Source organism: Choloepus didactylus, chromosome 2 (genome assembly GCF_015220235.1).
Source record: "Choloepus didactylus isolate mChoDid1 chromosome 2, mChoDid1.pri, whole genome shotgun sequence".
Lineage (NCBI taxonomy): Eukaryota > Metazoa > Chordata > Mammalia > Pilosa > Megalonychidae > Choloepus > Choloepus didactylus.
The window spans coordinates 48534770-48554885 of record NC_051308.1 but is presented as its reverse complement, the minus strand read 5'-3'; the positions used below and the strand labels follow the sequence as shown (position 1 = coordinate 48554885).

General features: G+C 37.4%; 1 protein-coding gene across 1 annotated transcript in view; it reads right to left on the bottom strand.

The window, feature by feature from the left end:
* Positions 1 to 7025: 7025 nt before the first annotated feature.
* The window catches only part of INTS7 (integrator complex subunit 7), a 106205-nt gene continuing 93114 nt past the window's right edge, over positions 7026 to 20116 (bottom strand). Inside the window, exons 17-20 of the mRNA XM_037824343.1 lie at positions 17493 to 17625; positions 12869 to 12967; positions 11371 to 11556; positions 7026 to 8723 (exon numbers count right to left, since the gene is read on the bottom strand). Coding sequence (XP_037680271.1) covers positions 8436 to 8723; positions 11371 to 11556; positions 12869 to 12967; positions 17493 to 17625 — 706 coding nt within the window. The 3' untranslated portion in view covers positions 7026 to 8435. The remainder of the gene's footprint in view (positions 8724 to 11370; positions 11557 to 12868; positions 12968 to 17492; positions 17626 to 20116) is intronic.

The window sequence follows — 20116 nt, the reverse complement described above, 5'->3', positions numbered from 1 at the left end:
TCTTTTATTGTATGTTTGTTTTCTTTTTAACTTTTTTTTTCATACAGTTGATTTAAAAAAGAAGGGAAAGTTAAAAAAAAAAAAAAAAAGAAAAAAGACAAACAAGGAAAAAAAAAAAAAAAGGAGATGTAGTGCCCCCTTGAGGAGCCTGTGGAGAATGCAGGGGTATTCGCCTACCCCACCTCCATGGTTGCTGGCATGACCACAGACATGGGGGACTGGTGGTTTGATGGGTTGAGCCCTCTACCGTGGGTTTTACCCTTGGGAGGACGGTTGCTGCAAAGGAGAGGCTAGGCCTCCCTATATTTGTGCCTAAGAGTCTCCTCCTGAATGCCTCTTTGTTGCTCAGATGTGGCCCTCTCTCTCTGGCTAAGCCAACTTGAAAGGTGAAATCACTGCCCTCCCCCCTACGTGGGATCAGACACCCAGGGAAGTGAATCTCCCTGGCAACGTGGAATATGACTCCCGGGGAGGAATGTAGACCCGGCATCGTGGGATGGAGAACATCTTCTTGACCAAAAGGGGGATGTGAAAGGAAATGAAATAAGCTTCAGTGGCAGAGAGATTCCAAAACGAGCTGAGAGATCACTCTGGTGGGCACTCTTACGCACACTTTAGACAACCTTTTTAGGTTCTAAAGAATTGGGGTAGCTGGTGGTGGATACCTGAAACTATTAAACTACAACCCAGAACCCATGAATCTCGAAGACAGTTGTATAAAAATGTAGCTTATGAGGGGTGACAGTGGGATTGGGAATGCCATAAGGACCAAACTCCACTTTGTCTAGTTTATGGATGGATGTGTAGAAAAGTAGGGGAAGGAAACAAACAGACAAAGGTACCCAGTGTTCTTTTTTACTTCAATTGCTCTTTTTCACTCTAATTATTATTCTTGTTATTTTTGTGTGTGTGCTAATGAAGGTGTCAGGGATTGATTTAGGTGATGAATGTACAACTATGTAATGGTACTGTAAACAATCGAAAGTACAATTTGTTTTGTATGACTGCGTGGTATGTGAATATATCTCAATAAAATGATGATTAAAAAAAAAAAAAACAACCTTGCTCTAGAGGGAAACAGTTCTGATAGATCAGGTCTGAAGTGTTCATAAGCCTACCATAGGGCTATGTCCAATAGATTTGATAGCATAAACTAACTTTGGATATAACCCCATTTATTTTGCAGTTGACTAAATAAGACTCAGAAAGAATGACAGAGAAGCCAGGGTTGGCTCACTGGGCTGGCTACACCTCTCCCATTTCTTCCACCCCCAAGGTTCAAGACTTTTGTGCAGTTAGGGAAGCCTAGGAGGTGGAAATGCCCTCCCCGCAAGAAAAGAGAAGAAACTCCTCTTGAATCTAAGAACTTTTAGTCCCTTTTAGGTCCTCAATGACCTGGATCATCATCCTTTTTTGCTGAAATGACTTGAAACATCACTGTAAGTGATAAGGCTTTAAGTTTCTCATTTGTTCTTTGGGCCACTAAGCCAAACTGGCCACTCCACCGAAGACAGGGAAGGTAACCAACATTTGGTGGGCATCTGCCAAATACCAGGCTTTGTGCACATTATCACAACTATTCCTCACAACTCTTCAGTGGGGTGGTTATTATTCCTATTTCATGGATGAAGCAGCCAAAGCTCAGAGAGATGTTGAGAGAAGAAACTGAGACTCAGAGAATAGCCAGGGGGCTGATGGGGGGTGTAAGAGTGGAAAGAATTGTTTGTTCCTATTAACAAGACATGATAATATTAGCCACCATTTATTTGTCCACATTTATGCTGGCCCCAAGGGCCAGGCAGACTGACCATCCTGGATTATGGTATCAGTCACAGGATACAAAATATCACATTTGGTAGGGGTCAGGGCGAGGGTGCTTTTGCTGGGTCTGGAGGGACAGATGGGTTTTTCAGTGTGTAGTAGTTGGGGTTGGGGGAGACAGCATTCTGATTAGATCTATTCCCTAATGACCTAGGTTTTAAAGAGTTTGCCATCTCCCTCAAACACAAAATTGAAACAGGAGGTGTAAAATTGCAGTGAGGGGTTTAGATGGGTATAAGGAAAATCTTACTAAACTTTAAAGATGGCTAAATACCGAAGGAGGGAACACTCAGGCGGAGACAGCTTTTCTGAAGAGCCACACAGGGAATAGCACAGGATGACCAGTGGTCCTCTCCAAACCCATTCCTTTCTTCTTTCACTGGTGAAAACTGTCAACCACATGAAACTCAGGCTCACCCAGTGCAATCAAAGCCGAGTGGATTACCACCCTCCTTTTCATGGTCTGTGCAAAAAGAGGAAGTGGCACGGACTGTGACCCCAAGGAGCTTGTCCATCATTACATTCCTGGTGCTTGGTACACTGTAGATATTCAATATACATTTAGTGAATCAATCAAAGGTTACTCATTTTCAAAATTGTGTTCCTGCCTGCCCTACTTTTGGCATAGATCCGGGAAATGTGTCCAAATTCACAAACTCCTGCTCAGACAAATGTTGCTGACTGAGCTACAGTGCCCTGTGACGTCACTGCTCAGACAAATGTTGCTGACTGAGCTACAGTGCCCTGTGACGTCAGCTAAGTTACCTTTGGTGCTCTGGATGAAGGAAAAGTTCTTTCCATCAGCTAGCTGGTCAGCCACTTCTGGTATGTATGGGGTGAGGCAATGGGGGATGTAATGCTAAGGATAGACACATGGGCTCTCAGTGTAAGGGCCCTCAAGGAGATTCCAGGTGAGCACGCACTCCCTGAGTGAACAATTCTAGCCAGGGCTAATGTGCTTTTGAGCATCCCAAGGGACACAGTCACTATTAAGAGGACAGATCTGATGTTGCTTAAGTGGTTTTATGATTACGATTATTTCTTCCTAATGCCCTGGTACCCCAAATGTGACATTGAGAGATCTGTGTCATCCAACAGCCTGGCCAGAAGCAGCAGCGGTTTCTGCAACATGAGACAGTATTTCTTTCTGAATGTAAGCTGCTACCTTTTCAAGACTGGATATTTACTTTACACTTTGGGGGTATATCTTTTTTCCAAATGTTCTTTTGTCCCTGATTATGCCAAGAGGCTCTCCGAGAAGGGACACATGCATTCCAAGTACTGCAAGAAGAAAACGCCAAATGATCACCAGTTTTCTAATTACTAAAATTCTTCCCTGAATGCTATATATATAAGAAGTGGATACAACTAGAATTTCAGAAATGGCACTCTTTTGCGCTGTCAATAGCGTCTTTTTTTTTTTTTTTTTAAATGCTGTCTCCACATTCTTTCAAAATAGAGGTCTTTTTCTATCAAATGAAACTACAAGTTGCTTGAGGACTCTCCCTGTAAGTTTCCTGTTCAGGGCTTGGCATTGTGTGGCTCACACCAGAAAAGTCCTTCTCTGTCATTTGCTCCCCCCCACCCCAACTTTGATTTCTACCGTTCTTTAATTTACTTCTCCTGTCAAGTAGGGAGACCTCAGAGCTGATTGTTCTTATCACATGATCTCTGCCTTTGTTGGTGGGTGGGATAGGAAAGAGAAGGCAAGGCAGGAGTCATAAGTGTTAACAATTATAATCATGTTGCTCATCTCACTAGAATTTCATGCTGCCAGGATGAGAAGATACATAAGCAAAAAAGCTTCATTAGCTGTACTGCCTCCAATTGGGGAAAAAGCAATGCAGCACAGCCTATTTTACTTTCCATATTCTTGAGAAACAGGAGAACTAGACACTGTTAACTTCGCGTAATTCTTCAGTCTAATTTAGCTCTGCTTTATTTGTCCTAATCCTCTATTTTAAATATTTTTGATTCATAGCCACAACTAAACTTCATCAAAACCCACAAATGAAATCTCCAAGAAAACCAGAGAAAGGTGAGGTAGAGAATTTTTCTTCTATGCATACCTGATTTTCTTTAACCCATCCTGACTTTCAAGGGTATTTGGTTGATGTTTGTTTTCCTGATTGTTCTAATTCATTGGTACTATTCCATCTTTATAATTTTACTAAGAAAAAATTACCTGGAAACAATAAAACAGTATTTTTAGTGTTAGTTTGTCAGTTAGGTGTCACTATACAAAAGCCAGACCTATAGACATGATCTATAAGGAAGACATCCTGTGAACTCACTTCACCAAGTTTCAGTTTTTCGCCAGACCTACATAATAAACAAAGGGGATACACGGTTCTTGCACAACAAACCTGACTGTGCAAAACTGCTTTAGAAGATTTTAGCAAGTAAGCGGGAGGAATAAGAAAAAAGATACAGCCTGAGAAATGTTTTGTAACTGTAGTAGATTAGAAAACTAAGAAAATTTAGAACATCAGTATTCACTAGAATATGGAAATCAATGGCTCCAGGTTTTGGTGTCATTTAAGGAGGAAACCATGACTTGCTTGGTTTAAATACCAATTATCTTTCAAAATCAAATTTACCCATGGAAAGTGTGCTTCAGACTGGGGGATACCATAGGATAAAGGACTGGCTCCAACTGAACCAATAAAATACACAGCACATGTGGTAAAGGTCTTGTGCTCTTGGGTAAGAAATGAAAAGACCATAACCTCATGCTTAAGTGCTGCTGGTAGGAAACCTAAGCCAACTCACCAGACTTTTGGACTTCTCACTACATCCCATCATACTTTTAATGTTTGTGTGACTGATAAAGGCTAAACACAAGGGGATTTGTGGAAACAGAGCTAGGTGTTTGGTTGAACAACAGCACTGTGTTACCATTAGCAAAGAAAACACAAACTCTGAATATCCTCATTAATATCCACCTACTCTTCTACCCAAAACCTTTGGTGCATCAAATAATTTGAATGTAGTCCCTCTTCTCTAGAAACCTACTTAAGGGTTACCTAGGTTCTAAGATAATAACAGTGAGTCCTCATTTCTTTTCACTCCCTGTACTCCCCAATTCTATAGACAGTAGCCACAAAAGCCCATTTAAATTTAAATGAATAAAAATCAAACAAAAGATTCAGTTCCTCAATCACACTAGCCATGTTTCAGGTTCTCAACAGCTACATGTGGCTGGTGGCTGTTAATGGGCAGCACAGATTCAGAACATTTCTATCATCAAAGAAAGTTCTATTGGACAGCACTGAATAAACTACTTATCAAGTGGAAGAATCCTTTTATTCTTAATGTAGTGCTGGGAGATCTTGGCACAGAAAGATCAAGTGAACTAAGATCCATGGCAAGTGAAGTCTTATAAATGGATTTAAACTGGCATCTCTGGGATCCTTGACTAAGAATCTTGCTTGGTTGGTTTGTTCTCTGGATCATGTCTTAATGTGAAAAGTGATTTACAGCCTCTAGTTGCAAATTATCTGCCATCTTCGTTTGTTTACCTGCAAGTTCTTGTCAGAAGATCTCTTTAGTTTTAGCTGGAATACAATAGTACTTTAATTTCTAAATAGTCAATCTACTATTGCTGTTAGCATTGGAGGTGATCAGTAGCTTTAGAAAGTATTTTACATGATTTTCTTTGTATATTTATCTTTAAGTACTTAATTAAATAAGATTTCCAGCACTGTGGTAGATGGAAATTCCATTTTGTTTAGGTCGCCATTAAAGTTATTTTGTTATTACTCAACATATTCAAATTGAAGATGAGGGATGATAGCTTTTTAGTAGCAGAGAAAAGGTAACTTTACTTGGAATAAATAAAATGGCAAGATCATGAACTGATCCAACATTATGAAAAATAATACCAGGGAAGATAATAATAGTAGTAGTAATAATAATAATAGCAAACATTTATATATTTGCTTATTACGTGCTAGGCATCTTCTAAGTGCTTTACATAATATAAATTCTATATTAACTCACTTAAATGTCACACTTGCCCCATGAAGTACTTTTATGGGAATGAGGACACTGAAGCATAGAGATTAAGCAATTTGTTCATAGTCACAAAGGTAGAGCTAAGATACGAAGCTGGGCAGTGAGGCTCCAGTGGCTGCGCTGTTAACTACCCTGTTACACTGCAAAGTCACTAAACACTGGGAAATTAGTCCTGTCTTCCTAGATTTCATCAGCCAGAACCCTTTATTATTCATAGTTCTAATTCAGGGAACTTGTTCACTTCATAGTTAGTATGCTTATCTTTCTTTGCTGCACTTTTATTTCTTTTTCTTTTTACTCATTAGCCTAGTATTGAAATTTTACAGTTTCCCTCCACCTCACATAATTGTTTAACAATTTATGCCAAAAATGTGGTAGATATAATATCAAACATAAAATCAGACAAAGTTTCAATCCTGCATCTAATGGATATATTGAAATAAAAAATTTAGTCTTTTTGTTTGATAGTCTTCTTCATACTCTGAACTACTTTGGCTGGATTTTGGATTTTTTTTTTTTTTTAAATTCTAGTATTTCCTTTTTAAGTTTGTGTCAGGGGCTTTGTAGTATACCAAATCAGAGTTTATAACCACAGCTATGAAAATCTATTTTTTAAAAAAAATAAAATTTGGGAAGGTTTCAAAGGGGATTAGGGGAATTGGTGGCTTACAAGATTTGCTACCCTTCTCCTGGAGAATTCTGCCTTGAAACAACAGCACCAGAAACTTGAAACCCACATTGTAAAATTTCATTCTGAAAATAACCTAATAAAAAAAAAAAAAAAAGAAAAGAAAAGAAAAAATAAAGTCTTTTTCCCAACTTAAGAACTTTTTTTTTTTGGGGGTCATCTTTAATCTTTCAGTCATCTAATAATAAAACTCTAGACTAGAGTCAAGAAATCTGTTCCAACTCAGTCATTTTATAGACAAGGAAACTACGGTCTAGAGAGATAAGGTGACTTGCCCCAGATCACAGAGCTAACTTCTCAGAGCCGAAAGTAGAACCTAGGCTTTCTGATTCAGATCTTTCTACACCCAGTAAAAGGGCAAGAGGCTCTCCACGCATCCTCCACATGGCTCCAGCAGTTTTTCCGAAGGCGTATGTTCCCAGATGCTGTTTTGATTATAGAGATTGTACACTGTGTACAACTGGGCCACATCTAAAGGGATGTCATTCACAGCAGACAGGAGATTTACACAGGATTTATGACAATGTTCTGGCCATTGGCAGTAAAGTGTGTTGCACTGAGTCAGTAGCTCATAAAGCCAAGTGATCTTGGAGGAACCTGAGTTTCCAATTACTTCTCACTCCTAGAGGACACGTGATGAGAAGAAAGGCACTCATTTTCTTTTAAACCCTATCCTCCTTTGAATCAGCATCAACTTTGAAGAGAAAAACACAAGCAAAATAAGTTGAGACATTCATTTAAAAAAGAAACTTCCAGGGACTGTGCCTTACTTCCTTTTAGGATGCAGCCTAATTGCCTGGATTATCAATCTCTGCAAGCCTATGATCCCTGATACTTAGAAATCATGACTCTAAAGCATTAAATGATCCCAAATTAAGAAAAGAAAGGTTAAATTATACCTAGTATACTGTGTTAAAACAAGCAAGTATATTTTTATACTTTATAATGGTTTACAGCCAGTATTGAAATTGATAAAAAGGAGTTTTCTGGTTAACCAGAAAACTCTATTCCCTGAGCATCCCAACTAATTGAGGTTGTGTTATAAAGTAGATTGTTTTTACTAGACAATCAAGTCCAATATTACACAACTCATCAAGCAGAAAACTAAACCAAATCAAAGGAAAAGATCATTTCTTCACCTGAAACTTAAAACATTAAGATATTAAATGTGAGTGATTTTTTTCACTTTTAGAAACAATGCAAAAAGTCTGTATTATACACAGCCTCATACATAATAGAAAAAACAAAGATATCACTAACCTCTAATCTTTCTATGTAATTGCTAGCTGCTCTTTGGGACAATTAAACACTAGAACAATAAATTAAGATTGCTTTAGCACAGGAGGCGATAGGTAAATAGTTGAAATAATCCAATAGGCTATTTCAAACCTGCTAGATTGCATGCTCTCATAAAGGAGAAAACTGGATATTTTAAAGGGATGCTTTCAAGTCCACTGACGGAAGGTCTTAGTTTTTACCACTAGGAGTAAATCTCACACCTACTAATCAGAACTTCCTGTTGCCAAGCTCAGAATTTCAGCTCTGTGTCAGGCAGCAAAGGATGTATTTTGGTAGAGAAGTAATCAGATTTACTAATTCAAAGATCCAAATATGTAACTACATTTTTGAAAGAAAAAGCCCAGCAACAGTTAAAACAAACCAACAAAACACTGAAAATGTTAAAATGAGGTAAAAGACTTGGTTTAAGGATGAAGAAAAAATCTTTCTGGCTTGGAACCCAATTCTCAAAAGCTTATAAGTAAAAAATAATTTTCCAGAACATTACATTATAGAAATCAATGAATAAGTAAGCTCCATATAATGTTCATATCTTAACTCATAAAAAAAGCAAATTATTTTTGCCAATTTGATCAGTCCCTTTAAAGTCAATAGTGTATTCATTGCATGGTTAAAACCGTGTGTAGGCATTTCGTTGCTGCTGCTGTTGTAAGGGTTGTTGGGCTTGCTGCTGTTGTAGGCGAATTTGCTGGGAGTAAGGGTCTTCCAGGGATTTTACAAATATTGTAGTTCTGGGACCAGTCTTCCACATGATACCATTGGCATCTTTCACTGAAGATTCCACTGTAATGTTGTGTGTTCCAAGGATAGCAAAATTCAACAAAAATTGAGTACTGAAGTAATCATTATGAGGCTCAACCCTCTGCTCCATCTCATTGGTCATATTGTCAATAGGTATCTGGAATGAAAGAATTGTTAAATAATAACAATAGTTACAATTTATTGAGTGCTTACTATAGACTAGGCTCTGTTCTTAGTGCTTATTTAATCCTTGCAACAACCAAGAGGCAGTTACTACTATATACCTTGCTTTACCAATGAGTACACCGAGGCAGAGAATTAAGTAATTTCTCCAAGGTCACACAGCTAATGAATGGTGGAGTTGAATGTGAACCCAGGAAGGCTAACTCCAGAGCCCACACTATCCTTGAATAGATAGAACAAGCTCCCGAAGCCCTTTTCAGCCCCTTTGTATGCTGGTCTTTCTTCTTTGCTTACTCGCCCCCATCTCCAATCCCCATCTTTCTTCAGTCTGTGAAGAGATGTTCTGAAGAAACAGAATGCAACCACCCATTTTAGGGAGTTTAAAATCTAAGGGACAAAAAAGAACAAAACACTAAGTAATTTAAGCTAGGTTCTCCCCCCGCCCCCGCTAGTCTGATTTTATATTAGTTATTTAAATAACGTAGGGATTCCTCCCTCCCTTAACAAATTACTTTTAGAGCTGTACACTGCTTACTTGAACAGTGGTTTGTACAGAATGGCAGTTGGATATGTTATAAAACAGATTTATGGGCTCATTCATTTACTTACCCAGAAACTCATGCCTTTGTCCTTCAAAGAACAGAATAAAACCTGCTAGTGTACTCTTATCTGTGCCCAAGATGAACCATGTCAACAGACTTATTATGAGAATGCACATGAAGGTAATCTTAATGAATATTTGATCAGATTGCTCTATGTTTATATGAGTGTTTCTGTTGTGTAATTAAATTTACCCTGAAGCTTTGTAACTCAATAAGCAGTTTTAAGTCAGTTTTCCAGAGGAATTTACTTGTAACATTAATGAAACTGCCAACCAATACAAGATCTTGGAATTATCTATTTATAATATAGGTTATTTTTTTTAAGTTATTTTTTTTAGCACTTTCAACTTCTGTAGGGCTTTTAAATTTCCCTAGAGAATATGCCTACTAAACAAGAACATCCTTAAAAGGTGGAGGAACAGGCTTAGGCAGTCTGATCATCCTGAATGGATGGCTGCAAAATCACTAACATTACAAAGTTATCAGGTGCTAGATGGCTTATTATGCCAGCTTCTTGTCTTTAACCAATGCCTCTTGAGGGTTAAGTCAACAAACAGAAGACCACAACTTCTAGGTTTGAATGATATTTTCTTAACAGTAGAAATCATTATATACAAGGCACAAAGAAAATCTTGCTTAGTGTCATTGCAAACTCAAAGTGAGGAGAGAGGTGAAGACAGGGATAAGTTTAACTATATAAATTCTCATTACAACCTTCTCTAACAATGGAGATGACTCAACTTTAAAAGTTGTACTCTACAGCAAATGCTCAATAAACACTAGTTGGTATCATTTAAATAAATTCACCAAATTTTTTACTGCATGGCTATATAAAGCACCATGCTTTGTTATGGAAGTCAAAAGAAGAGAGGAAGAGAAAGAATGAAGGCTGAGCCTTATAAGAGAGTTGACAGAGTCCCAGAGAGATTATGTTACCAAAGTAAAGAAAGTACTGGTGGCTTAAACTAGACCTTCCCTTGGCTTTTTAGATTAAAAACTCTGAAGAGAACTAGATGCTGTTCTTTTAATATCATCACTGATATTCTTTCCTTACTATATGACCTGAGTTCCGTGAAGGCAGGCCGATAATAAACCTGGATATAGCCAATTTGGGCATTTGAACAATTCTGCTCATACAACTATGCATTTGTTCCCTTGCTCCACTCACTGTGGATAAACCACCAGGGAGTTGGAAGATGTTTAAAGAAAGAGAATTCTATATTTGGAACATTGGTATTTCATGGGTGTAAGTTCAGAATCTTAGCTTTGGCTAACAAAGTAAGCCAGTCTTTGTTTAATATTTGCCTACCTCGTGACTTCTCAAAACAGCAAATTCCTATGGTTATACCATTAAGGAAAGGTTTTATTTTATCTGACTACATATCAATGCTACCATATACTTTCTTTTTGAAAATACTAGAATTTATTTAAAACAGAAAAACAGATGAGTGCTTTTTTGTGGGATGGGCTGGGGACACACATTCCCCACTCTTGATACTTCCTTCCATGTGGAGCAAACTTTCATCAGCTTAACAGTACTGGCCTCTAGGGGAAGAGGTGAGCTCTTCTGACTGGCAAATTTCAGGACAGGAAGAAGAACCTTCTCTTTTTCTTTGGGTATCAAGGTGCTCTTCCCTGTCAAAAGTTTTATGGGGGCAGGCTCTCATGTACAGGCTGAGATTGGATAGGAAAGTTCAATTCAGAGGCATAAGGTTTGGAAGTCCCTGCTGTCAAGGATCTAAGCCAGGTTATTTGACAGCCCCTAAAAGCAATAAACTCAAATTTTGACCTCTGTATGCCTGGAAGTTTGTTTCTTTATCAAATTTTTCTGAACTCAGGATGAGAAAAGAGAAGTATTGTTTATCAGCCTGCTCAGATCCTGTATGTGCTTTTAACTTATGTTCATTTGATCCCATTGGAGGTATAACTGCCATCTGCTTAACCATGAAAAACATGGGAAAACTTTCATCATTGAGTTGATAAAATCAGCTTCACAATTCTGCCTCTTTTCTAAATTACCTTGTAGTCTTGTCCAGATTTACTTTGTAGTGTGGAAGAAACATTCAGACAGACAGACTGAATTTTACGGAAGAGTCCTGGTTTAGATCCATGCTGAACTACTCCCTCTACCTTTAACGTCAGCTGCTGGTTATTCTGGACAGCGATAGGCTCTGCAGGGTTCCGGGGGGATGGTGACAGAGCAAGCTAGAATACCAACATTAAAATAAATGTCAACATCCAAGAATAAGCATCCTTCCAACAAACATGTTTGTGGTAAACACTGGTTACAAGTTAAAACACACACACACACACACACACACACACACACACAACATGCACAAAATACTGACGGCATGACTGTGCGGGGACTAACCAGACATGGGTGCTTTTTACCCCAACTCTCAGTTCTATTTGAAGACAAAAGAGGATTAGAGAAAAATGAGGGTACACTGTTCTCCCAATTTTTGTGGTGGGGCATTTTTTTGACACTGAAATGCTTCCCGAAGGGAAATACACTGTGTAAAATTTCAAGTTCAGTTGATGTTTCTCTGGTCTTAGATAAGAAATCTTAAGTAGACTAAATTTGAATACAAATGAACTTAAAATTCCAGGATTGTTTATACAATCAGGTCACCACAGTATCAAGTCAATTTCTTCAGATGAATCAAATGACATTTAAAATCTCTCATTAGTTTTTCTTTAAAAACATACTGAAAACCCAAATACCTAATACTGCAGTTACAGAAAGCTCAATTTTGCTGAATGAATAGATGGAAAAAACTTGGGTCTTTTGATGATGTTCTTGAGCCACTAAATTAAGTCATCCCTGGAGACTATCATAGGACTTCTTAGCTAATCTATTTTCCTTATTTTTTATGTTGTTTTGAAATGGGGTACTGTATTATTTATAATCAAAAGCATTCAAATGGATGCAAAAGTGCACTGAAGACATTTACAGACAGGGATAATCCAGGAAATTTCAGAAATGACAATTTTTACCCTTTCCCAACAATTACATTCTTTGAACCAAAAATAGCTTTGGAATTCTGAGTGGCTGAAACATTTAAAAATACTAGTTCTACTGAGAGGCCAGCTCCTCAAACTTGTTATTTAAAGGCAAAAGTGCTTAGGAGGTGGAACTGGTGATATTTTACTGGACTTGATTAATTCTAAGTTGAATATGAATAGGTTTATCAGCTATGGACTCAGTTCAAGAATCTTATAAGTAACTATGATGACAACTACTCAACTTATTCTTAGAGTTATGAGTAAGGGACAGAACTCCAGGTAACAAATGTCTCACTGCATTTGAATTGACAGTTAAAAAGGGAGAGAGTTTAACTTCCAAATCTCACCCTCTTCACCAAGTCACTTGATAAAAGAAAGGCTTACAACTAGAGGTTATAAGTTTTTTCAAAAGCAAATGTCAAATACTGAAGTAGAGCTATGTCTCATTATCTTGAGATCATAATTAAGCTTTTAACTGACATTCACCTTAACATTCTTCTTATCATACCTTAATGCTGGTAGACTGCAGTTTCTGGAAAAAATATCTTTGAAATGAAATAGGAACTTTCAGCAAAGCAATGATGGCATTGCAGAGGCATGCTGTGTGCTGGAGAAAAAAAGAAAAACACATCAAATAAAAACAAAATTTAAAATTCCACCAAAAAATGGTACTTTCAAGAAGAAGTAAAACTACAAATGTGCACTATTAATCTTGCTGTAACTAGAAATCTGGGAAGCATTTGCAGAATCATACTATACCTGTGGAGCCTTTAATGTTACCATAGTGTTTAAGGAGAAAAATATCTTTAAAAGGTGGACCTGGAGGACCACAAATGACCCCAGGCTGTTTCTCGTCAGATAGTCACCCTTTTACCTTTTAAAAGAATGGACGTATATTTTGCAATTCTCCACTTGTAATACTTGGACTAGCTCTGAAGCAACTAGCACTCTGGGCACACCTCTATAGGTACATCTGTCAGCAGATTACTCTTAAAAGTAACAATCTGACTGGACTGATGCATCTACAAGTCAAGGAACACCAAGGATTACCAGGAGCCATCAGAAGCTCAAAGAGGCAATGCAGCATCCTCCCTGAGAGTTTTCATAGGGAGTGCGGCCTTGTTGACAGCTTCATTTGGAACTTCTGGTCTCCAGGAATGAGAGAAAGTAAATCTCTCTTGCTTTGAGCCATTCAATTTGTGGTACATTCATCTGGGGAAAAATTTCTCTAACTGACAACTTCAGATGGTAAATGGATTAAGATGGGAGCCAGTCTCTGGGAGGACTGAGGTCTCTGCAGCTGTGCAGATCTCCTAGGATCCATTCTGGTCACACCTTGAGTAATGCTGTCTACATGCTTCCCTCACTCTACTGTCCAGAGCGTTATGTCTGCTATAAATGGCCATTTCACCAGCAACAGTAAACACCCCCTTGTATCAATTCTAAATGTAAATTTAGGGATATTACAGCTTCTCATTATGAATTACTACCTCAAATTGGAATTTTAGAAGGCATTATGTGGCAATTGCTCCCTTACCAAAAACAAGTCCTTATCAGGTACTCAGTGAGGAAAGTTTATTATATTTGAGAAAAACCTTTAAAAAACAAAATGCTTTGTAGGTAAGCTATCCAGAAAATTAATTTATATGGAATCCAAACAAGATGGATCAACAGGATTATTCTACCTACCAAGTCCCCAGGTGAGGTTGCTGAGAGCCAAGGTTGTGTGCTCCATGTTTTATCAATGAAAAAACTAACAGACTAATTTACCACACACACACAAAAAGTGCTAGTAATAAGAAACTACCCAACCGTAAGAGAAGAACAAAGAAGACACATTTTTAAAAAAGAGCAAACAAACAAAACAAGCAAACTTTATTCCAAACAATTACCAAAAAAGCACATTAACTCTGAAACACTCATTAAACTCATATAGTCACAAAATTCAAAAAATCAAACACAAATAGCTTGTGTACTTAACCACTTTTAATAAAGGTACTTTAAAAAAGGAAAAAAAATGTAACAGCCTGGAGATGTGAAATTACAAATTATCGATTAGTAAATCAGCAAAACTAACTCATCACCAACACTCTCTGAATTGTCAAATACAGGAGACACTTTTCAGTTATGTATTTTTTTATATCTCTGTGACATCTGATAATGCAGACCACACACTTGAAATTCCATTTAATGGTCCCTGCCCTTACTTTTAAAATTCTTTCCTTCTCCATCTTCTTTCCTAAGATCCTTTTCTTTTGTTTTTTTCCTTAAAATGTTGATGTTTTCCCGTAGCCATCTTTTCTTCTCCATCTGTATGTTTTTCACAGGCAATTTCCTCTACCCCTAAGACTTTAAGAACCTTTATGCTGTGATGACCTTACATTGCATCCCAGCCAATCTTTTCTTCTGACACAAGATCTACTATCCAACTGCTTATAAGACAGCTTCACTAGACCACATGCCTCAAAATGAAAACTTCATCATCTTCTACCATCCCTCTATATTCTCTTTCTCAGTAAAGGGTCAGCCACTTGTGCACTTGGTCATTCAAGTTGGAAACCTAGCAGTCATCTAATGAAAATATTGCCCCTAAATATCTTTCAAATATATCTATTCTTCTCATTCCTACTACCATTATATTAATTTGGTTCTTATCTTGGATTACTGCAAAAGCCTTGTAACCACTCTTCATTCCTTTAATTTCATGCCCTCCAAGTTCTGTGTACACATAACTTACTAACATACCATTGTATCTTAACCTCTTCCCTCTCCCACCCATTTAAAGTTCCTAAAAAGTTCCCCAGTGCCTATAGAATAAAATCCAGGTTCCTTAACACTGTGTACAAAGCTTTTTGTTATCTGGCAAATGCCTACCCCTCTCCAGTCTCACCTCTCTAGTCCCAAGACTATACTCCATGTTGTAGCAATAATACACTATTCCCATAAGACACCATGCTATTGCAAGCCTCTGCTTTCGAACACCTTGTTGTCTGCATGAAATTCCCTATCCCTTCTTACCTGCCTGGAAAACTCATATTCGAAGACATCTGGTCTCAGAATTGTACCACGACCCCATTTCCCCTTATCTCCCCTCCCCCATCTTTTGACATGAGTTACCCAGTTCCTTTTCTGTGCTATAGCTCTACCATGTGCAGAACTCTATTACTGCACACATATTCTATTATGTTGATTTGTTTATAAAACCTTTCTTACCAGACTGTGAACATCTTAAGGGAAGACACTGTCATTTTTCTGTTCCTAGGATTCAATAAATACTTGCATTGAATTTGGTGCTTAAAAGGTATCATATCTATGAAAAACAATTTGGGAAGGGAGAAAAAGGGAACTGACATTTACTACCACTCCTTATGTGCCAGGCAATATGCATTATTTCCTTTAAACTTCACAGTAACCCCATGAGGTAGGTATTACTTCCATTTTATAGAAAAGGATATTAAGTTTATTTCAAGTCACAGAATGCTGAAAGGCAGAGCCAGAATTTGAACCTGGTTCTGAATGAACCTAGGGCTCTTTTCTTTGTCTTGTGTCTCTTTGGGCAAATCTTCTCTCTGTCTCCATTATATTTAATGGATTCAACTCCTTTACACTAAAGTTAATGTTTGGTAATATTTAATTTCATAGGGTAGAGCTGATAGGGATATAAAAATAATTTTATCACTGTTTTACAGAGATGTGTGCATGTCCTTCAAAGACAGTCTTTACAATCTCTCTTAGCAATCAATCTCAGTGTCACATTGCCCTGTATCAATTCAACTCAACTAATACAGATTGGCAATCTTATTAAAAAGCAGTATGTCACGGAATGTACCCTTCCTTAATTCCAATCTGACTCTTTAACACATCCTGCCAATTTCTTTTCAAAAATTTGATAAATGGTAACAGTACAGAATGAAGAAGAGCAGAAGCCAGGAAAGAGCTATAGGAAGTACAAGCATCTAACTCATGGGAAGGGGAAGAGAAATTCTCTGAAGTGTAAAGTTTAAAGAAGACTGGTGAATGGCCAGACAGGGAGAAGAACGTCTGGGTAAGGATGTGTCAGTCTGTCCTGTGATTGGGAATTCAGGGGAGAAGATTTGATAAACAGGGAGTGCTCAACAGCGTCAAAGACAGCAGAGATTCGGTAGGCTAAAAGATGGAAAGTACACTAAAAAACATTAATATCATCATCTGGCAGAAACTGATTTATTGTCAGTCAGAAAACAAGCCCAGTTCTTTCTGTTCCAATTGGCCAGCAGTTCTTAACCCTGGTAGCATGACAGAATCACTGGGAGCTTTTAGAAGTACCAATGCCTGGGTATGGTTAAGTTTAACTGTGTACCAATTTAGACATGCTCTTAATCTCAATCCATGACCCTGTGTGTGTGACCTCATCATAAATAGGGCCTTTTGAAGATACTTTTAAGTTGAGGTCGGTGAACTGAACCAGGGTAGGTCAATCAGATTACTGGAAGCTTTATGAAGAGAAAGCCATGAGGAGGAGCCAGAAGTCAGTAGCTGATGGAACCCAGAAGAGAAGAGAGGGCATTATCACGTGACACAAGGCAAGAATGTAGGCCAACAGACCCCAAGGATCGCTAGCAGCCAGAACCAGAATGTTACAGACTTTGAGGAAAAAAAATGCCTTGCTGAGGCTTTCGATTTTGGACTTCTCCTGGCCTCAAAACTGTGAGCCAATAAATTCCCATTATTTATACCAAATCATTGTGTGGGATTTGTCATAGCACCCTGACAAACTAAGACACAGGGCCTCAACCTGACATTCTGAGTGAATTGGTCTGTGTGGAGCTGGGCTATTGATGTATTTTTTAAAAAGCTCTCAAAGTGATTCTAAAATATAACCAGGACTGAGAACCATTACTACTTTGGTTAAATTGTTAAAAAAGAAAAATTTTATCTGCATTCTGGTAGAACAGATTTTGCTAATGTGACTATGTGGCAGCCAATACGGATTATTTCATTTCATCCTCACAATGATGTGATAAGGTTAGTTACTAAATGAATACTGTTTTGTAGATGAGAACACAGGCACTGGCATTTTATCTTGAAGTGCCAGGGTTGCATAAATATCCACTTTAACATAATAAAAACTCAATAAAACAAATACCACTTGCCATGTAAGAAACGGGGGTATATTTCCGACTGAGTGATTCCACCTCCTCCAAAACGTGATTATATACAGACATCATTCTTCTCTCATATTCACTATCAGCATGGGCTGCTCCAGTAGATCCGTATTCCTGGAAACTGAAGTCAAAATCAGTATAAATTAATCAACCAAAACAGTAACTATTTGAACGTATAATGTGTCAAGCACTTTCCACTCATTCTCATTTAAACTTTTAAAATAATGAAATAGGCATGTTATTTCTATATTACACATGAGGAAACGGAGGTTTGGAGAGGTTAAGTTACTTGCCTATAGTCCCATAACAATTTGGCAAGCCGAAATTGAAACCCATATATGACTCCAAATTGTAAGTCTTAACCACTCTGGTTAGTTGGTAAAAAGCATTTGAGACAGTTCCAACCGTAAGGTGAAAGAGACCTAAGACATTTGAAAAGATAACTATCAATAAAGCCAGGAAACAGGTGCTGAATAACCAACAAAAAATATATGAACAATAAGATCAGAATATGAAAAGGGCCAAGGAGTGTCATAGAAAAGATGAGTCAAACAAATCACTAGGCTAGTAGTACGGATAAAATCTGGAGAAATGGAAAGTATGTAGGCCATTCATGGCTGGGGAAACAGCATGAATCTAAAGCTCTTTATGACAGCATGCTGGAAAATGGTTTGAGATCAAGTTTTACAGAGATTTTTTCCTTTTTTCTCTACTTGGCTTCAAACTCAAAAACCTTTCTAAAAATGCTTTGAAGTAAGAAAAGGGATACTCTTTGTATTTTAATTAAACTTTAAGAGGACTATTTGAAAATGCAGTTTAGGTAATTCAACTGTGCTGGGAAGAAAACTATTCTTATTATACCTTTAACGCCTACTATGTGAAGGCACTTTAGCTAGATACTTAATATAGGATTTCATTTAACCTGTACAGACTCTCTAGGAGATAGGCATCATTATCTATCTGCAGTTTATGCATGAGACACCTATAGCTCAGTGTGATGAAATAACAAGCATATATTCAACTACGAGCAAGCTGTATGTCCACCTGGCCCCAAAGTTCTATTTCCTACACAGTAGTATATCTTAAGTCCCACTAAGGCAAGAACTGAATCTCATTTATATGATGGACTTTAAGGAAAACTATGCTACACAAATAAAACATAAAGAAGTTAAAGTGTTTTTACAAAGTGCTTGTAATAAAAGGGGCTAAATTTTCCTCCTACAAAAGGATCATTCCTTTATTAATTTTAAAAATAAACTTTATTGAGATACAAATTATTTACAAAAATGTACCCATTTGGAGTTCCCCTTCCTGGCCTCAGGCAATCACAGATTTACTTTCTATCACCATAAATGAGACATACATTCCCTGGTATTTCATGTAAACAAAGTCATACAGTATGTACTCTTTTGTGTCTGGTTTCTTTCATCTAGCATAATGTTTCTGAGAATTGTTCAAGTATTTTTCCATCAACAGACTGAATCAACAGACTGATTCATCTTTACCGCTGAGTAGTAACAGATACACTAAAATTTGTTATCAATTTGCCTGTTGAGGGATATTGAGATTTTCTTGTTTTGGGCTATTATGAAAAAAGCAGCTATGAATGTTTCTGCATAAATAAGTCTGTAGAAATATGTTTTCATTTCTTGTGAGTAAATAACTAGGAGTAGAGTTGCTGGCCATACAGAACAGCATGTTTACCTTTATCATAAAATGCCAAACAGCTTCCCAAAGTGGCTGAATCATTTTGCATTCCCAACAATGTAAGAATTCCAGCTGCTCCATAACTTCTCCAATAGCTGATAATGAAGAACTTGTTAATTTTAGCTGTTCTAGTGGGTGTTTAGTGGGAGCCAACTGTGATTTTAATTTGCATTTCTCTGATGACTAATGACGTTAAGCATCTTTTCATGTGCTTATTGGACACTGGCATATCTACTTATTTGAAGTGCCTATTTGAATCTCTAGTCAATTTTAAAAAATTGAGTTATCTTGAGTTTATGCAGCCTTTATATATACTGATACATGTCCTATGACAGAATGTTTTCTGTCTGTAACCTGTCTTTTAATTTTCTTATATGGCATATATTAAAGAGCAGATGTTCGAATTTTTAAATTCAATTTAACAAATTTTTCTTTTATGGTAACTACTCTTTGCATCCTAAGAAATCTTTGCCTACCTGAAGGTCATGAAGATTTTCTTCAATGTAGTCTTCTAGAAAGTTTGGAGTTTTACCTTTTACACTTTGATCAATATCCATTTGGAATTAATTTTTGTATATGGTCTCAGAAAAGGTCAAGATTAAGATCCCCACCCCCATATCCAGTTGTTCAGCACAATATGTTGAAAAGTCTATCCCTCATCCATTGAATTATTTTGCATCTTTTGTCAAAAATCAAGTGACCATACATATGAGTGTCTATTGCCAGTCTATTCTTAAGCCAAATATTGTATCATCTTGATTACTAGCTTTTTAAGTCTTGAAATCAGAAGTGAGTCCTCCCACTTCAGTTTTCCTCTTTTATTCTTCAATATGGCAAACTACACTAATTGATTTTCAAATGTAAACCAACCTTGCATTCCTGGGATAAACCCTACTCGGTCATAT